The sequence below is a fragment of the Equus asinus genome, chromosome 8 (assembly GCF_041296235.1).
Source record: "Equus asinus isolate D_3611 breed Donkey chromosome 8, EquAss-T2T_v2, whole genome shotgun sequence".
Taxonomy (NCBI): domain Eukaryota; kingdom Metazoa; phylum Chordata; class Mammalia; order Perissodactyla; family Equidae; genus Equus; species Equus asinus.
This window is the reverse complement of record NC_091797.1, coordinates 53,518,128-53,532,753: the sequence shown is the minus strand read 5'-3', so window position 1 is coordinate 53,532,753 and position 14,626 is coordinate 53,518,128. Positions and strand designations below refer to the sequence as shown.

At 47.9% G+C, this 14,626-nt stretch overlaps 1 protein-coding gene and 1 long non-coding RNA gene across 4 annotated transcripts in view; one reads left to right on the top strand and one right to left on the bottom strand.

Annotated features, from left to right (window-relative positions):
• GMPR (guanosine monophosphate reductase) overlaps positions 1–13,133 on the top strand; it is a 41,038-nt gene extending 27,905 nt beyond the window's left edge. For all 3 annotated transcript variants that reach the window (XM_014866399.3, XM_044773212.2, XM_070515603.1), the window contains 3 exons: positions 6,180–6,222; positions 9,007–9,166; positions 12,664–13,133. In XM_014866399.3, the coding sequence (XP_014721885.1) occupies positions 6,180–6,222; positions 9,007–9,166; positions 12,664–12,844 (384 nt within the window). In that variant the 3' untranslated portion in view covers positions 12,845–13,133. The remainder of the gene's footprint in view (positions 1–6,179; positions 6,223–9,006; positions 9,167–12,663) is intronic.
• Positions 1,579–5,461, bottom strand: LOC139045882 (uncharacterized). The gene is made up of 3 exons (XR_011505183.1): positions 5,331–5,461; positions 4,983–5,048; positions 1,579–3,370 (listed from the first exon to the last, which is right to left on the bottom strand). It is a non-coding gene; the product is annotated as an uncharacterized lncRNA (long non-coding RNA).
• Positions 13,134–14,626: the final 1,493 nt, after the last annotated feature.

Below are 14,626 nucleotides of genomic sequence, written 5' to 3'. Positions count from 1 at the left end.
CATGGCTTCCACGTGGATGATATATGTATAGACACACATACACACTGTACACACAACACACACACACACACATATATATATATTTTTTTTGCAAATTGTGAAGTAGTGACATTTTTAGTGGTTTCATATTAATAGACTCATATTGAATATAGTAAACTTAATCTTCGAACCATTTCACATGTACAACTGCTAAGCCAAACTCCCACATTAAATAATTGATATTTTTTAAAAAATCCAAATGCAGTCAATTACATACCCCTGTGGAATGGTATCTTGTTGATTTTGGCTCACCATTTCAGCCTGCTAAGGTTTGACTTCTGGACCTGCTTTGAGGGTAGAATAATAAAATCCCGACATGCACATTATCTCGTTGGAGTTTTACTCCAGCGTTTGGGCCCTGCAGCCGTTGCTTCACCGAATGGGACTTTAAGGTAACAATGGAAGCTAGGTTCTAGGTCCTTGACTTGCAGGCTCGTGCAGATGTTCTGTGCTCCTTCTGATCTTCATCCGTGGTTTTCATCCACCATCCAGTCAGTCAGCATTTATTGAGCATCTACTATGTGCTAGAAGCTGGAATAAATGATTGCAGATTTACTGGTTGCTGACAGAGTTCTAAGGCCCTCCACTCAATACCCTTTCCTTTAGCTTTTGCCCCTGTGAACAAATGAACACCCATTTATTGAACAAGTGGTGTGTAAAAGGCTGACATAAAGTCAGCATCCTGCATTTGCTGAGTGAGGTGATTCCGCTGACTGGAGTCACCAAACAGTACCATTCTCCAGCATGCTCCTGGTTCTCGGATGCTCACCTCACCTTGTCTTGGGCTGGCTACATGAGAGTCACCAAGGAAGCTTTTTAAAATCAACATTCCTGGACCCCATCCTAGCAAATTAGACTCTTTAGAGGTTGGCCCCCAAAAGCACCACACGTAATTAGTCATAAATCTCTGTTACCTGATAGTGTTCACCATCAAGAGTCTTAATCAGAATTTAGAGAGAGAGATACACATTAGATTTATATATTCCTTGAATGGCCACCATTTCCAAATCAGTGGAGGTCAAATTAACAGTTTTACTGTGAACATTTTCTGAGATCCCATACCTGCGTCCTTCTGGAAAACTCACACTTGCTTAGTTTACGGGACCATTTGTAGAGGAGGGGTGGAGGCTCTGCTTACTGCACAGGTGGCTCATTGGAAATCACTTTGGGATCTTTTGACACAGCGCACCTAGTTTTTAGCTCATTTCAGCAGTTCGCCGAGTCTGGTGCCCTGACCGGTCGCTGTATCAACTGAGAACTTACTAGGAATTTGGGGGCCTCATCCTAAATCTGCTGACTCAGATGCAGAAGGTGAGGCCCAGGAGTCTGTTTTATCAAGCCCTCCAGGTCATGCTGATGTGCTCTCAAAGTTGAGAACCACGGGCTGCTATGGTAAAGGCTCAGCGTATGAGGCAGGCCCGGTCTTCCAGAGCCAGGTCTCATCTGCTGGTGCCCCAGGACCAACTCTGAATCTGTCAGTAGGGACAGTGACAGCCAGGCTTGTGGTACTGATGCTCGGAGGTTCTTATTTTTCTATTCATGGCGAGATTTCCTAGATGGGGTTAGAAGTTCAATTTGTAGCCAGAGGACCAAGTGAAGTTCACAGACTTATATAGGAAGTCAGCTCTTGACTTCCTTCTAACCAGCTGAGCGTCTTGGGGTTCAAAGCAGCCGTTTCCCCCATTGTCTCTTTGTCTAATGGAGTTTCGCAAGCAGTTTCTTCCACTTGCCAGTAGTCCTAAACCCGCTGGAAGTCCATCAGATGTTTTGGATCCAGCTACTTTGTCCAGTTCCCTTCCAGCTGTCTCATTTTACACTTCAGTTGCTGAATTAGCACGTCCATGCCGTTGAAGTTCAGAAGGAAGCCACAGCATGGAGTGTGTTCAGCAGGTGCTTATACCCAAGAGGCTGGGCTTGAATCAGGCTTCTATTGTGGCCCACATGGGCTTCTGACAGGCAGAGAGCCGAAAAATTCAGGGCACCCCCTGTGTAGGTGAAGATTAAGGTGCGACCAGTTAATTCTGTCTTGTCATCTGCTAGGGACATAACGAAGGAGAGAATTTTAAAGGTGGGAACAGCTTTAGAGGAAATAATGGCTGTCATTTATTGAGCGTCTTTCTGCCAGGCACAATATACATTTAGTCTCTCAGCCTTGGAACCACCTGACAAGGGAGCTGTTGTCTTCATTTGACAGGTGTATTACTCAGGGTTCTCTAGAGAAGCAGAACCAATAGGGTGTGGATGTGTGTGGAGAAAGAGAGATTCCTGATAAGGAATTGGTTCATGTGATTATGGAGGCAAGAAGTCCCAGGATCTGCAGGGTGAGTTGGTAAGCTGGAGACCTGGGAGGATCGATGGAGTAGTTCTGGTCTGAGTCTGAAGACCGGAGAACCAGAAAGAGCCAGTGATGTTTCACTTGGAGTCAGAAGGCAGGAAAAAGCACATTTCCCAGTTAAAAGGCAGCGGGTTAGGAAAAATTCTCTCGCTCAGGGTGGGTCAGCATTTTTGTTTCTCACAAGGCTTCAACTGATTATATGAGGCCCACCCCAGTAGGGAGGGCAATTGGCTTTACTCAGTCTGCCAATTCACATGTTCATCTCATCCAAAAACGCCCTCACAGAAACACGCAGACGAATGTTTGGCCAAATATCTAGGCAGTCTGTGGCCTAGTCAAGTTGACACACAAAACTAACCCTCACAGCAGGTGAGGCACTGAAGCTTCGAGATCTTGAGTGAGTTGTTGAGCATCACACTGCTGGTAGGGGGCCGAGCCAGCACTCACACTGAGGTCTGTTTATCTCTGGTGTTCCTCTCCTTCCCTTGAGCACCCTCATTTAGAGGATGAGGAGACTCAGGAGGTGAAGGGCTTGCTGAAGTCGCAGAGAATGCTGGGTTGGCACAGGATCCACTCGTTTTCCTACCACATCGCTTTGGGAGACTCCAGCTTTGTCTGTTGTTATCGCTGGTCCCTGCCCCAAGCATGTCTTCCACTGGAGAGAGGAGAGTCAGTACCTGCTGGGCCATCCGAACAGGAGGGATTTGAACAACTAGACAAGTTCATTGTTCACTGATAACCAGAAATGGCTTGGACTTTGTGGTGCTTCATAGGACCTAAAAAAACTCCCATGATGAGTCCTGTGGCTCGGCTCACTGTCATCTCTTGTTCTCTCAAGCTCCAACATGGTAATCCGTGCATTTTATGAAGACCCAGAGAGCATGCTTGTAAGTTTGCGGAGGCCCTGCATAGTGAGCGGCTGTTAATCTTGATGTTATGCACAGTCGCTCCTCCTCTCCACCCAGCCAGGAGTGCTCTCATCCGCTCACTGACCCTCTGCAAAGGAGTAAAGAGGGATAAGCACATTTCCTATAATTTTTTTGATTCTAATGTGGTGCTTTAGGAACAGTTAGATCATTATTTAGAAATACCTAAACAAATTCATTCATATAATTTAATTTTTTTGAGCCTTGAAAAATTCCCCAATCAAATAGATTTAGTCTAGAAAAAGTCAGAAGATACAAATAAACATAAAGAAAATAAAGATTACTAGAAATGCCATCATCTTAAGATAACCGCTGCTAATGTTTTGGTAAGTATGCTTCTAGATTTTAGAGTTTATGCTTAACCAGGATTCTAATCTTGTTCTTCCATTGTTAAAGTTGTATGACCTTGGGCAAGTCACTCAGCTTTTCTGAGCCTCCCTCTTTTTTCTCCCTACCTGTAAAATATCGCCTTGAAGTTCTTGAGGTGTGTGAATAGAAAAATGAAGTTTGTAACAATCCTTGGCTCATAGTAGGTGCTTGATTCGAATTCCCTCTGCCTACTCCATGCTGCTTTGAGCAAGTATTTTTAAGAAGGGGTATGCTGACAATTCATAGATTGAATCACCACTCATGCCATATGATGCCTTTTCTACTTAAATATAGTAACAGTCTTGAAAAGCAAAACAAATAACCCTTTGAATATTTGCACTCTGTTTTTTAAAAACTCCCAGCAGCCATGAATGTTTCTACATGAAAGTAAATGTATGTTTTAGAGGGCGGAGGTTTGCCCCTTCTGCTCTGCTCCTGGAAGGTGAAAGGATGCTACGAACAACTTTTGGGAATGACCTGTAATGGTGGTAGGGAGCAGACCCCTTTGCCCTGAAGCATGCTGGGACGTTAGATTGCACCGGGTTGGAAAGGTGTGGTCCAGCTTGTTTGGTCTGTGCTGTCTGTTTCATAAATGCAGACCCAGGCACAGTGTGAGCAGATGAGGCCGTGAGTCCGATTTCCTCTCAGCGGCACATCATAAAGTCCTATTAGCTGTGGACATCTTAGCCCATCCTGGGAAGAGAGGAGCTCATTTTCTCGGGGTCCCAGAAGCACCGGCCTTCCGAGTCAGGCCTCATCATGGACCACAGTCATGGGGAATTTTCAAGACCCCACACAAGACATGTAGAAGGCATGAGCTATTTACGCATAAGCGAGTGAGCAAAAGACTTAAGGAGTGTGTGTATGTTTTTTTTGGGGGGGGGGGCAGGGTTATAATCTTAGGGACCTGTTTTAATGGGAACATGAGTTTATTTAATCTTTTGAGGTTATAAATTTGAAACCCTATTGTGTAGAACTGTTTTTGATAAAGAGATAAAGCACTTTAAAAATAATTGGCAGGACAAGTGAGGGGCATATATAGCGGTTGTACCTTTGAAAGAGACAGTAAATATGCTGGAGCTTTGAGGCACTAACAAGATATATAGAGCCGCGAAGCCCTGTTAACTCTCTTCACATGGAGGGCTTTGGCCAGACACCTTCTGTGGAGAGACCACCTCTGGAATAATCATTCCTCACTGCCCTGTGGCCCTCTGGGGGTCAGGGAAGCCACACATGATTGACACACTTGATTGAGGAAATAATTGCAGGCAGGAAATATTCACAGAAAAAAGAGATGGAGCCTTCACACCTACCTTTTGATCAGAACTGCAAAGAAGTGATGAAGCAGTATTTGAGTTCTAGCTCCTGGAGTGACAGGCCTAAAAAGCAGATAGAAAAAGAAAGGATTACCTCACAGAGACCCCGTGTTCTCAGTGGGAGATGCTATTTGTAAAGTGGTCCATCTCACTTCCATGTCGACGCCCTCCAACGACGGAGGTGCATGCAGCCCCTGCCAGTTACAATGCACTGGAGCCTGGGTGGCTTGTGTTTTCTGTGCCCTTCCCAAAGTGTGTCCCACCTTCTGGGGACAGGTGCTTCCCTCTGAGATGTTGGTCTTTCTCTGAGACCCACACTGCACGCTGGGCTCTGTCCCATCTCACCAGCCCTGAGTCCTGACTCTGCGTCCCCCTGTTGGGTCTCCCTGTTGGGTCCAGGCTGCCCTCACTGTCCTTTTCCTCCTTGGACCTCACACAGGCCACATTGCACACAGCAGGTAGCAGCCTGGTCCTCTTGTGCCTTTTGTGTTTGGAGGAAGTGCAGTGAGCTCTGTAGCCTGGAAACCTTGTACTGTGTCGCTGGTGTTTAAACATAACGCCCCCAGCTGAACTGAGCCAGGCGGCCCAAGATGACAGACTGTTCTGCTAGGCATTAAACCAGCCTCAGGTGGGCACCCTGTATGGGCAAAGTGGGTGTCAGGAATACGTGTTTGACTTTAAGGTAACTGGGTACATTGCATGAGGGTGATTAGGAGATCCATGGAGTGGCTGGGAATATAAAGGAACTAACTCAGTGTCCTTCCAGCTCTTAAAATAATTCAGCTCTTGTACTAAATGAATCTCACCTCCCACCAGACTAGGGGGAGAGGTGACTACTGAATGAGAATCAATGTGGCAGGCTCAGTGGCCAGGCGTGTTGTATAAGGGGCTGGCGGAAGCTGAGGTTGGAGCCCCTCTGCCCACTCAGCATCTCCTGCTGCCTCCTGCTTCCCACTGATGCCAGGTGGGTGGGCAGGCAGTGGGCAGTGCCGGCCTGAAACAGCACGGATGGGGATGGGGAACGGAAGGTGCCATGTTGAGGGGAGTCTTGGGGCTTTGGCTCTGAGGGTTGTGTGCTGGGCTGGGGGCTTGGGGTGGGCATGTCAGCTCCCATTCACCAGATCACCCCAGGAGAGAGGGATAGCCTGGCTGAGCTCCCGCTGACATTCTCTCTTTGCTCTTTCCTCTTTGAAGGATGGAGGCTGCACGTGTCCAGGAGATGTCGCCAAAGCCTTTGGTGAGGAGCCGTGGGTGCAGGGGGCGGGGAGGTGGGGGGAGCTCCTCTCCCCTGCGCACTGGCTATGGGGTGGGAACGAGGTGGGAACCTGTCGGGGAGGTTCTGCGCCAGTCCTGAGTTTCCTCTCCCTGGCTTCCAGGCCCTCTTGGCCCAAATCCTGGCATCAGTTTGGTTCTGTTTGGTAGCAGAGCAGACTGAGTACCCAGGGATAGATCTAAGGGTGACATCCTGCAAGCCAGGAAGGGGTGAAGTCGTGGCTCAGGTACTTGTGGAAGGGACAGTAGCAGGTCTGATGCGCAGGAACTTCAGCCAGGGTCTTTGGGGCCTAACTTGGGGAAATCCCGTAGGAAGGACAGGAGTCCCAGCAGCAGTTTCTCACCAGAGGCTGAGGAGCCTTTTTCCCACTAGGGGGCAGCAGTGTCTGGCCGTGAGCCTGTGGTGCTGACGCCGCTGGCCCCAGCCGCGTGTCCTGGGTTTTCTTGGGAAAGCACTAGGGGGTCCAGCATCTCAACAAGCTGGGTCCCGTGCCCACCACTCAATCTCTGCAAACTTCGTTCAGAAGTCAGAGCTGGCTGCCCAGCTGGGCACTCCAGACTGAAGTGGGAGCTGTGTGTGCCACAGGAGACGGAAACGAAGGCTCCACCTTCCTTTCCTGATGCCAGGGCCAAGTTTGCTGTTGACTTATTTTTTCTTTTTTGGTGGAGGTATACTTTCTGTCTGAGGCCTTCCTAAGGGATGCCAGCGGCTCTTCCCTTTACCCATATTCAGCAACTCTTCCCACGTGTTTCTTCATCGCTGTTTCAAGAGTTCATCCCATGGAATCTTTTGGGCCTAGGCATTAGTTGCTTTTTCTTTCTTTCTTTTTTTTTTTTTTAAACAAAACACTGATAGTGACAAAAGGGAAACGTGGGGCGGTGTTCTTGGCAGCTGGGTTTTGCAGCAACCCTGGAGAATGTCCAGGGGACTGAAGCCCCAAGGGGCAAGTGACAAGGTCAGGGTCCCACAGTTGGGGCAGAGCAGGGAGAACTCAGGACTCCTGATACACTAGTACACTCACTCCTTATTATAATGGTCATCAGCCAAGGACACTTTGACTATTGATTTTGAGCTGCAGCTACTTAATATTGATGAGTGTTCCATCTTAGTGCTCCCTGCACAGAGTGGGAGCTGAGTACACTAGAAAGTGACTAGTCCTTAAGAAGCTGCCTCATAGGTGACAGATCCTGGGCGTGGTTCCTGGCCTTTGGAATCACGCTCTGGCATCCTTCCCTCCTCCACTTTCCTAGTAAGTCCAGCCATGCCTGAGCAGAGGCTCAGGGAAGGGAGAGGGACTGTGTTAGGGAAAATGCTTCTTAGGAAGGGACGTGAGGGTGTTCAGAAATGAAAATCCTTGGAAGCCACTTCAAAGCCTTGTTTGAGTGGATCTGTGCTCTGTGTTCGTGCTGTTGACATCTGCTCCGCAGCAGCCACCCCATGGGGGCTGCTCCCGGCACTGTGGTCATCAGGAAGCCTGGCTGGAAACCAGTTATCTTCTGCCCCCTTAAATCATGGCAGGGGAGCCAGAATCCAGCATTCCTGTTAGGGACCCTGGAAGGAAGGGTCTGCAAAGCTTGCTGCCAAGTAGACAGGTCCTGCTGTGCCTCACTTGCCTGAGTGCCAGGCCACAGGGCCAGTCCTGCTGAACCTGCTTTTCGGAAATGCTGAACAGAAGGGACTGTAATACCTGACACACCCCAAAGTCCTCTTGTCAAGATTTAAATGACCGGACGGATGAGGTCAAGGCCACATTTCAGGGCTTCCTATGTTGGCCCCTCCTTGCCCTTCATCCTAATTACTTAATACATCCGTACCCTGATAGCCTTGGCTTCTAAATGTCAACCCTCCGTGGGACTGACTTGTAGCAGTTTCTTACTTAATAGAGAATCTCTCTGCACGATTATCCATGAACACGATGGGCGATGGTGACTCTTTCTGTTTCTTCCACGTACGCCTTGTACTTTCTTGACAACTGGTTATTTCACATCTACCATGTTCCGTGCACTGTGATACACAATGAGGACACAGCAGTGAGCCAGCCCAGCTGTCCCAGCTGTCCCAGCTGTTCTAACCTAGCTGACAAAGGCAGCTTCGGTATCCAGTCTCCTCTGTACCTGTCCTGGAAATTTCATGTCGTTCGCTTATTAATATGGGATATTATTTACTCTGGAACTCTAATATTCATTACAACAGAGGTGCAGGTACAGTTAATATGACATGTATACACATATATATGTCTGTATTTACATAGGTTTCTCTCCTTTGCTTGTAGTGTAGGAAGTTCAGTCTGTTCTGAGGTCTTTTCATCATCCTTGCAGGCAGCGTGTGAAAGTGCCGAGAGCCTAAGGTAGACCAGATGCCCGATAGGGACATTGAGAGGAGTTGTTGCATTGAGTATGAGATTGGACAACAGGCTGTCTAAGGTGCTGCTCAATTCTTAATGTTTCTCTGATTATAAAAGAGGTAGACCTCTGTTTGGAGGTGGTCACAGTTAATCATTAATAACCATAAAGGATTGTCCAGTGTTTCAGCCACCAGCCTTCAGTAGGCTGCATTTGTCTGAGTGTCCTGTGCCCGTCTCCCTGTCTGGGAGCCTTCGGATCTCTTTACAAAAGGGGAGAGGTTGAGCTTTGTCTTGACTGTTGCAGGGGGGAGGGAGGGTGAGTTGGGGTGGCCCTCGGATCTTTCTAGAGCTGATTTTCTCTGAGCTCTTTGCTGCTTCCTTTTCTCTCCACTCTCTGCGTTCAGGAGCCGGTGCAGATTTTGTCATGCTGGGAGGCATGTTTTCAGGCCACACGGAGTGTGCTGGAGATGTGATCGAGAGGAATGGGCAGAAGCTCAAGCTCTTCTATGGGATGAGCTCGGACACAGCGATGAAGAAGCACGCAGGGGGCGTCGCCGAGTATAGGTAAGGGGCAGACCACCGCTTCTCATCCAGGAGGCCTCATGTTTACAGAAGTAGGATGGAAGGAGGTCTCAAAGAAATCAATTCTGTTTATGTTAAAGGACTATGGAAGGAGCTAGGAAAGTATCTTGCTTCTTCTTAAATAACCCTAATTTTTATCCAACCAGCATTTGCAATGTTTGGGCCCTTCCAAAGGAAGGGCAGAGCAGAAGTGTTTCGGGATAGCTGGAAATGTGACTAGGGGTGTGTGTGAGCAGGTGTGACTTTTCTGCTGGCCCTGGAAGTGATACTCCTGACTTGCAAGGGGTAGGCAGGAATATTTTGCCTCGTCCTTCTGATAGAGTGTTGCTGAGCTATCCCTGTAACCTCTGACCTCTGGCCTGGGATGAGTTCAGGCTGTAAGAATTGGGTTGCGTGGAGGTCAGGCCTTTCTTGAGGAGTGTCGTGCTTCACCTGCAGTGGCTTACACAGGACTCTCATCTGCCTCCAGGCTCTGACCGTTGACACAGGCAGCATCTTTAATCATTTCATTGTCACTTGCTGCAGAAGGGATGCTCACTTCGGCTTTTTGAAATCCAGGATCCCAGAAGATCACCTGGCCTTTTCTGTTTCACTTCCCATTTTAAGTGTCGGCATGTGTATTTTAAGAACCTCACGACAGTATATCCACTACCTTGCCCTGCTCCAGAGAGTCTGTCATTGCTTCTCATTAGAGTCAGTGCTGATGACAGGCCACACCAAGTGGACAGGACGGAAGGTCTTGCATCCTCAGAAGGAAGTCTGCTGCGAGTGGGCTGCTTGCCTTTTCCAGGAAGCCTCAGGCACTGGGATGGAAACTCAAGCCCTCCCTGGCTGACACCCCCCATTTCCTACCAGTCGCTCCACACCCAGAGCTCATTCTGAGGACATGGGATTCAGATGCATTATATAAGATTCAAACCAAGCTAGAGGTGGAAATCTCAGAACTCCACTGAGATGAACGGGCGGGCTGGTAGGAGGGAGGCGTGGGGTACTCTGCCAGAGTTCTGTTCCTTAGTAGGGGACTTGTGGACTGATTTCAGTTCTCATTCTCTCCAGTCTTTTTCTCTTGGAGGGAACCTCAGTAAAGATGATACTATAGTTTGGGGAAGGCAGGTTGAGAAAGAGGAGTAGGGGATTGCATTTATGCCTTCATCCTGGGAACTTCACATAGTCAGAACAAGAGGCGTGCTCCTTCCCGTGCAGCCTCACAAGGGCCTCTTGCTCCATCCCATGTGGTACCTGATGGAGGAGGTTGCACAGTTTGTCAGCGGGGAGGGACAGGGAGGAGATTACTGCCTCAGTGCAAACCTGGACCTCTGGCCAAGAAGCTTAATGCTTTACTTGCAACCACTGTCCCCATCAAGGGGCTGTGCATTGTCTCTCGTGTGCTCATATGTAAGTGGAACCATTGTGATTCAGTGACTAGAAGCTTTGCCCCGTGTACATTTTTGCCCTCTAGTGGTGCATCTGTTTGGGTTCTAAGAAAAGTCGATGGGGAAGGCCAGACTAGCTGTAGCACAAACAGAAGCCAAGCAGCTGAAAGAAAAATCATCTCCTGTGATTGCAGCAGAGTTTAGACAAAACAGAAAATAGAAGATTCAGGAGAATTAAGACTCAGTTCTAGAAGCAGGTTCAGATCTTAGACAAGGAAGGAAAATGCTGAAGGAATTAGAACCTTAATCCAGAGGCAGCCTGAGCCCTGCAGGCTGCATCTGTTCTCTCTACTTCACTGTCTCTCGCTGCCTCCCTCCCACATCCCTCCCTCCTTCTCTTTCTCTGGCAGTTTGCAGCCTCATCACCATGATTTCCTCATGAGAATGGTTTTCCTACTTTGACATTATATTTAATTAAGGCAGAGTTATTTATGCTTTGCTAGTTCCTTCCCAGTCATTAACCATTTAGTTCTCACGCTGTCCCAGGGAGACTGATCAAAGTGCCTTCGTTTTACAGATGAGAAGACTTGAGCATCAACAATAAATGGCTTGCAAAGAGTGCCATCACTAGTTAGCGAAGACGCAATGATGAGAATCTGGATAATTTCCAATAAGCCCCAGGAAGGCCATGGAAATCTTTTAGAAAAAATGAGATGGCAATCATCGCAGGCATATGTGCATAGATGTTGGTCTGTGATCACAGAGTGCAGTGATATGAATCATCTGGGTGTGGCCAGCGAGCTTCGTGCTCCAAACTAGCCACTAGGCCAACCTTTTGATGGTTTAAGTAACTAGATTTCACCCAAGGGTAGATTTCAATGTACAAGAGTTAATACCCTTTTGAAATTCCAGGTAATGAATTTTTGATCAAGAGATGCTATTTTTCCAGTTGAAAAGACCTTCTAGAGAAAGTTCCAGAATTTGGTTAATTGTTAGAAATTCCAGATTGCCTGGCCCTCAGATGAGGGCTACAGTTTTGCATAGATTTGAGATTTCCTTCTTATAATGCCCCTTCAAAAGCAAGTCTGGAATGTATCCATGTTTCAGTGAGGAGGTGTGACGTGGAATCAAGCAACGTTACTTGGTGGCCTTGTGCACAGTGGGACAGTGGCTCAGCAAGGACAGTTAGCTATTGCTTAGTGTCCATGCCATATGCCAGACCTTCTGAACTTCTAAATGTTCTCCTGAAAACGTGAAAGATACTATCCAAAGCCCTGAAAAGCCTCCAACACTAAGAAAGTCCTCAGTTCTACTCTGGTCCCACCTTGCTGGGACCCCACCCCACGCCCAGGACGACAGGTGTAGTGACTTCGGCGAGCACAGGGAGGTGAGCAGGGGGAATGTGCCCCAAAAAGGGTCCTCTGGAAAGACAGGCAGGCTGTTGTGACTGGGGCCACTATATCTTGCTGGTAGAGGTTTCCATGTAACCTAGTGGAGCTTGAGTTGTCCATTTCATCGAGATCTTCTTCCTCCTCTTGATCATCCCCTTTGAAGACAGTGTCTGATCGCAGAGCTGGCATGGGGGGGCAAAGCTCTGGGCTTTTTCTGTTGATCAGGAAGGGCAAGCAGAGGAGGCGGGGGTGGGGATTGTTCAGGAGGTAATCTTCCAGGTCTGTTCTCTTTCCCCTGGGCATTTTGGGTGAGCTGGAGATTGGTGTACGGATTCAGGTAGAATAGAAAGGTGGAGTTGGTTCCTGTGGGGGCAGAGTGGAGGCATGCTACTGAGAAGAATGTCACCCTGCCGTCACCACGCAGGATGCTGGGGGTCTATGACTTCTCTCAGTGTTGCTGATGGAGAGTTTCCTCTCCCAGTCGCTCTGGGTAGTCAGCAGCGAGGCCGTGCTGTTCGGGTGGGAGGAATGCGTTCATCTGAGACACCGGCACGATCAGCCTGGTATTGCAGCAATGTGGGCGTGGGGTCAGAGGGTGGCATTTAGCTCCCTGAGTGCCTTGGGGCTGCTCAAAGTGTGAAAGCTGGGAATAATTCTGGCTGAGTTCTTAAGGAAGAAGAACTAGATTAAAAGAAAAACTTCCTTTTTCTTCCAGAGCCTCAGAGGGCAAGACTGTAGAAGTACCTTACAAAGGGGGTGTTGAAAACACTATTCTGGATATTCTCGGGGGACTGAGGTCTACCTGCACCTACGTGGGAGCCGCCAAACTGAAAGAGCTCAGCAGGAGGGCGACGTTCATCCGGGTGACCCAGCAGCAGAGCACCATGTTCTGCTAACCTTGAGGACGAGGTGACGTCTGGCTCATGGAAGCTTCCATACACACCTGCTTTCCCGTCTCCTTCCTTCTGTTCCATCAGAGCTTCCGGCTGCTCATGAATGGTGGAATGCTGCCTCTTCCTCCCCCTCCTGCCGCCTGGGGGCCTTGGGGCTCCCCCTGGTGCCTTCTGGGGGCCCAGAAGCAGGGCCTGGAACTCATAACCACATTGTTAAAACCAACACTCGTACCTTTTTCTTTCTTTTTTAAAAAGAAAATGGTTTCACTTTAATATAATGCTATTATCTTAAGACTTGTGTGAGTGCTGGCGTTTGCATTTGCAGGAACCAAGTGGTAGGAGCGGCTGGGGGTTTTCTATCTCCTTCCCAGACAGGCTAGTAGTGAGCCACTCTTGGCTCTTAGCCATCAGGGCACCTCAGGAGGGAAGGGGAGGCGAGGCCAGTTAGAGTAACTGGCATCCTCTCTCTCCAGCTTTCAGTTGCTGGAAAAGAACAAAAGCAATTGGCTGGACAGATGAAGAATTGTTTTCCCACAGATCCGCACAAGGTTGTGGTGACATGTTTTTACCGTCTTTGTTACAGGTGCCTTTTGGGAACAGGTCATCTGTCACTGCCAGTTTGGTGTTCCTTCTGGGAGGTTGTCCCTGTCCTTGTCCTGGTTTTTCATTTAGTTTTGCTTTCCTCTATCTCTACCCCTTCCCTTCCCAGTCCCAATTTGTCAGGGCTGGCCTCTCAAAGAGATTACACATTATTTTGAAATTCCATGGGATGTTTTATTGAAAGGTTATCCACCAGAAAATTAGCAGGCAGTGTCCTACTGAAAAAAAAAAAACACCTTGACCAGTGACTTCCTAAAAGGCATGGGTTTAAACTATGAGTTAGAACCGTTCCCTTGTCTTTGCAATTAATGCTTTCAAGGAAGGACCAGATGGTACTACTGTATAATGGTCAATCCATCACTTCACTGACTGGTAACAATATTTTCTTGAAGAAAGGACCCACGGCCTTGGCAGGATCCTACAGCAGTCCACTATGACACTTATTTAAATAGTGAACACAGATCAATTATTGATGACTGGCCACTTCTTTTGGAGCCTCACTTGAGTAATAGGACTGGGAAGTGTATGCAGACCAGGATGTTTACAGTCATGCGGCACTTAATGACGGGGATACATTCTGAGAAATGTGTCGTTAGGCAATTGCATCATTATGCGAACATCACAGAGTGACTTACACAAACCAGGATGGTATAGCCACTACACACCTAGGCTGTATGGTACTAATCTTATGGGACCACCATCCTACATATGGTCTGTTGTTGACTGAAATGTCATTTTGCGGCACATGACTGTATTTATTTCTAAACAAAGCTAAAGAAGCAGATACAGGAGTAAATTTTCTTTGAAAAGGCAAGTGGTGTCCCTGGAGTAGAGAAGGGCCACATGGTCCTCCTGTATGAAAGTGAATTAATTGCCTGATGTCCATGGTGACTGACATCATATGAAGAATCCAACCAAACCATCACACTGGGAAATCACAGGTTCATTTTCAGTCTTATAAGAACACATTTAAAGATCCAGAAACTAACTCTGTTGTAATACTTTTCCCCCTAAAGCCATTAAGAATAATTCTTGTAGAAACACGAGTGGCTACACTTTTGAGATATGAGGGTCAAGAGGATGTGTAATGTTAAGATGTGGCATTTGCTGAAGGACCCACTTTTTCTGTCTCTCCATGTGAGGGGTGAGCCCCATGCTGTTCCTGTGGAAGATGGGTTTTACACT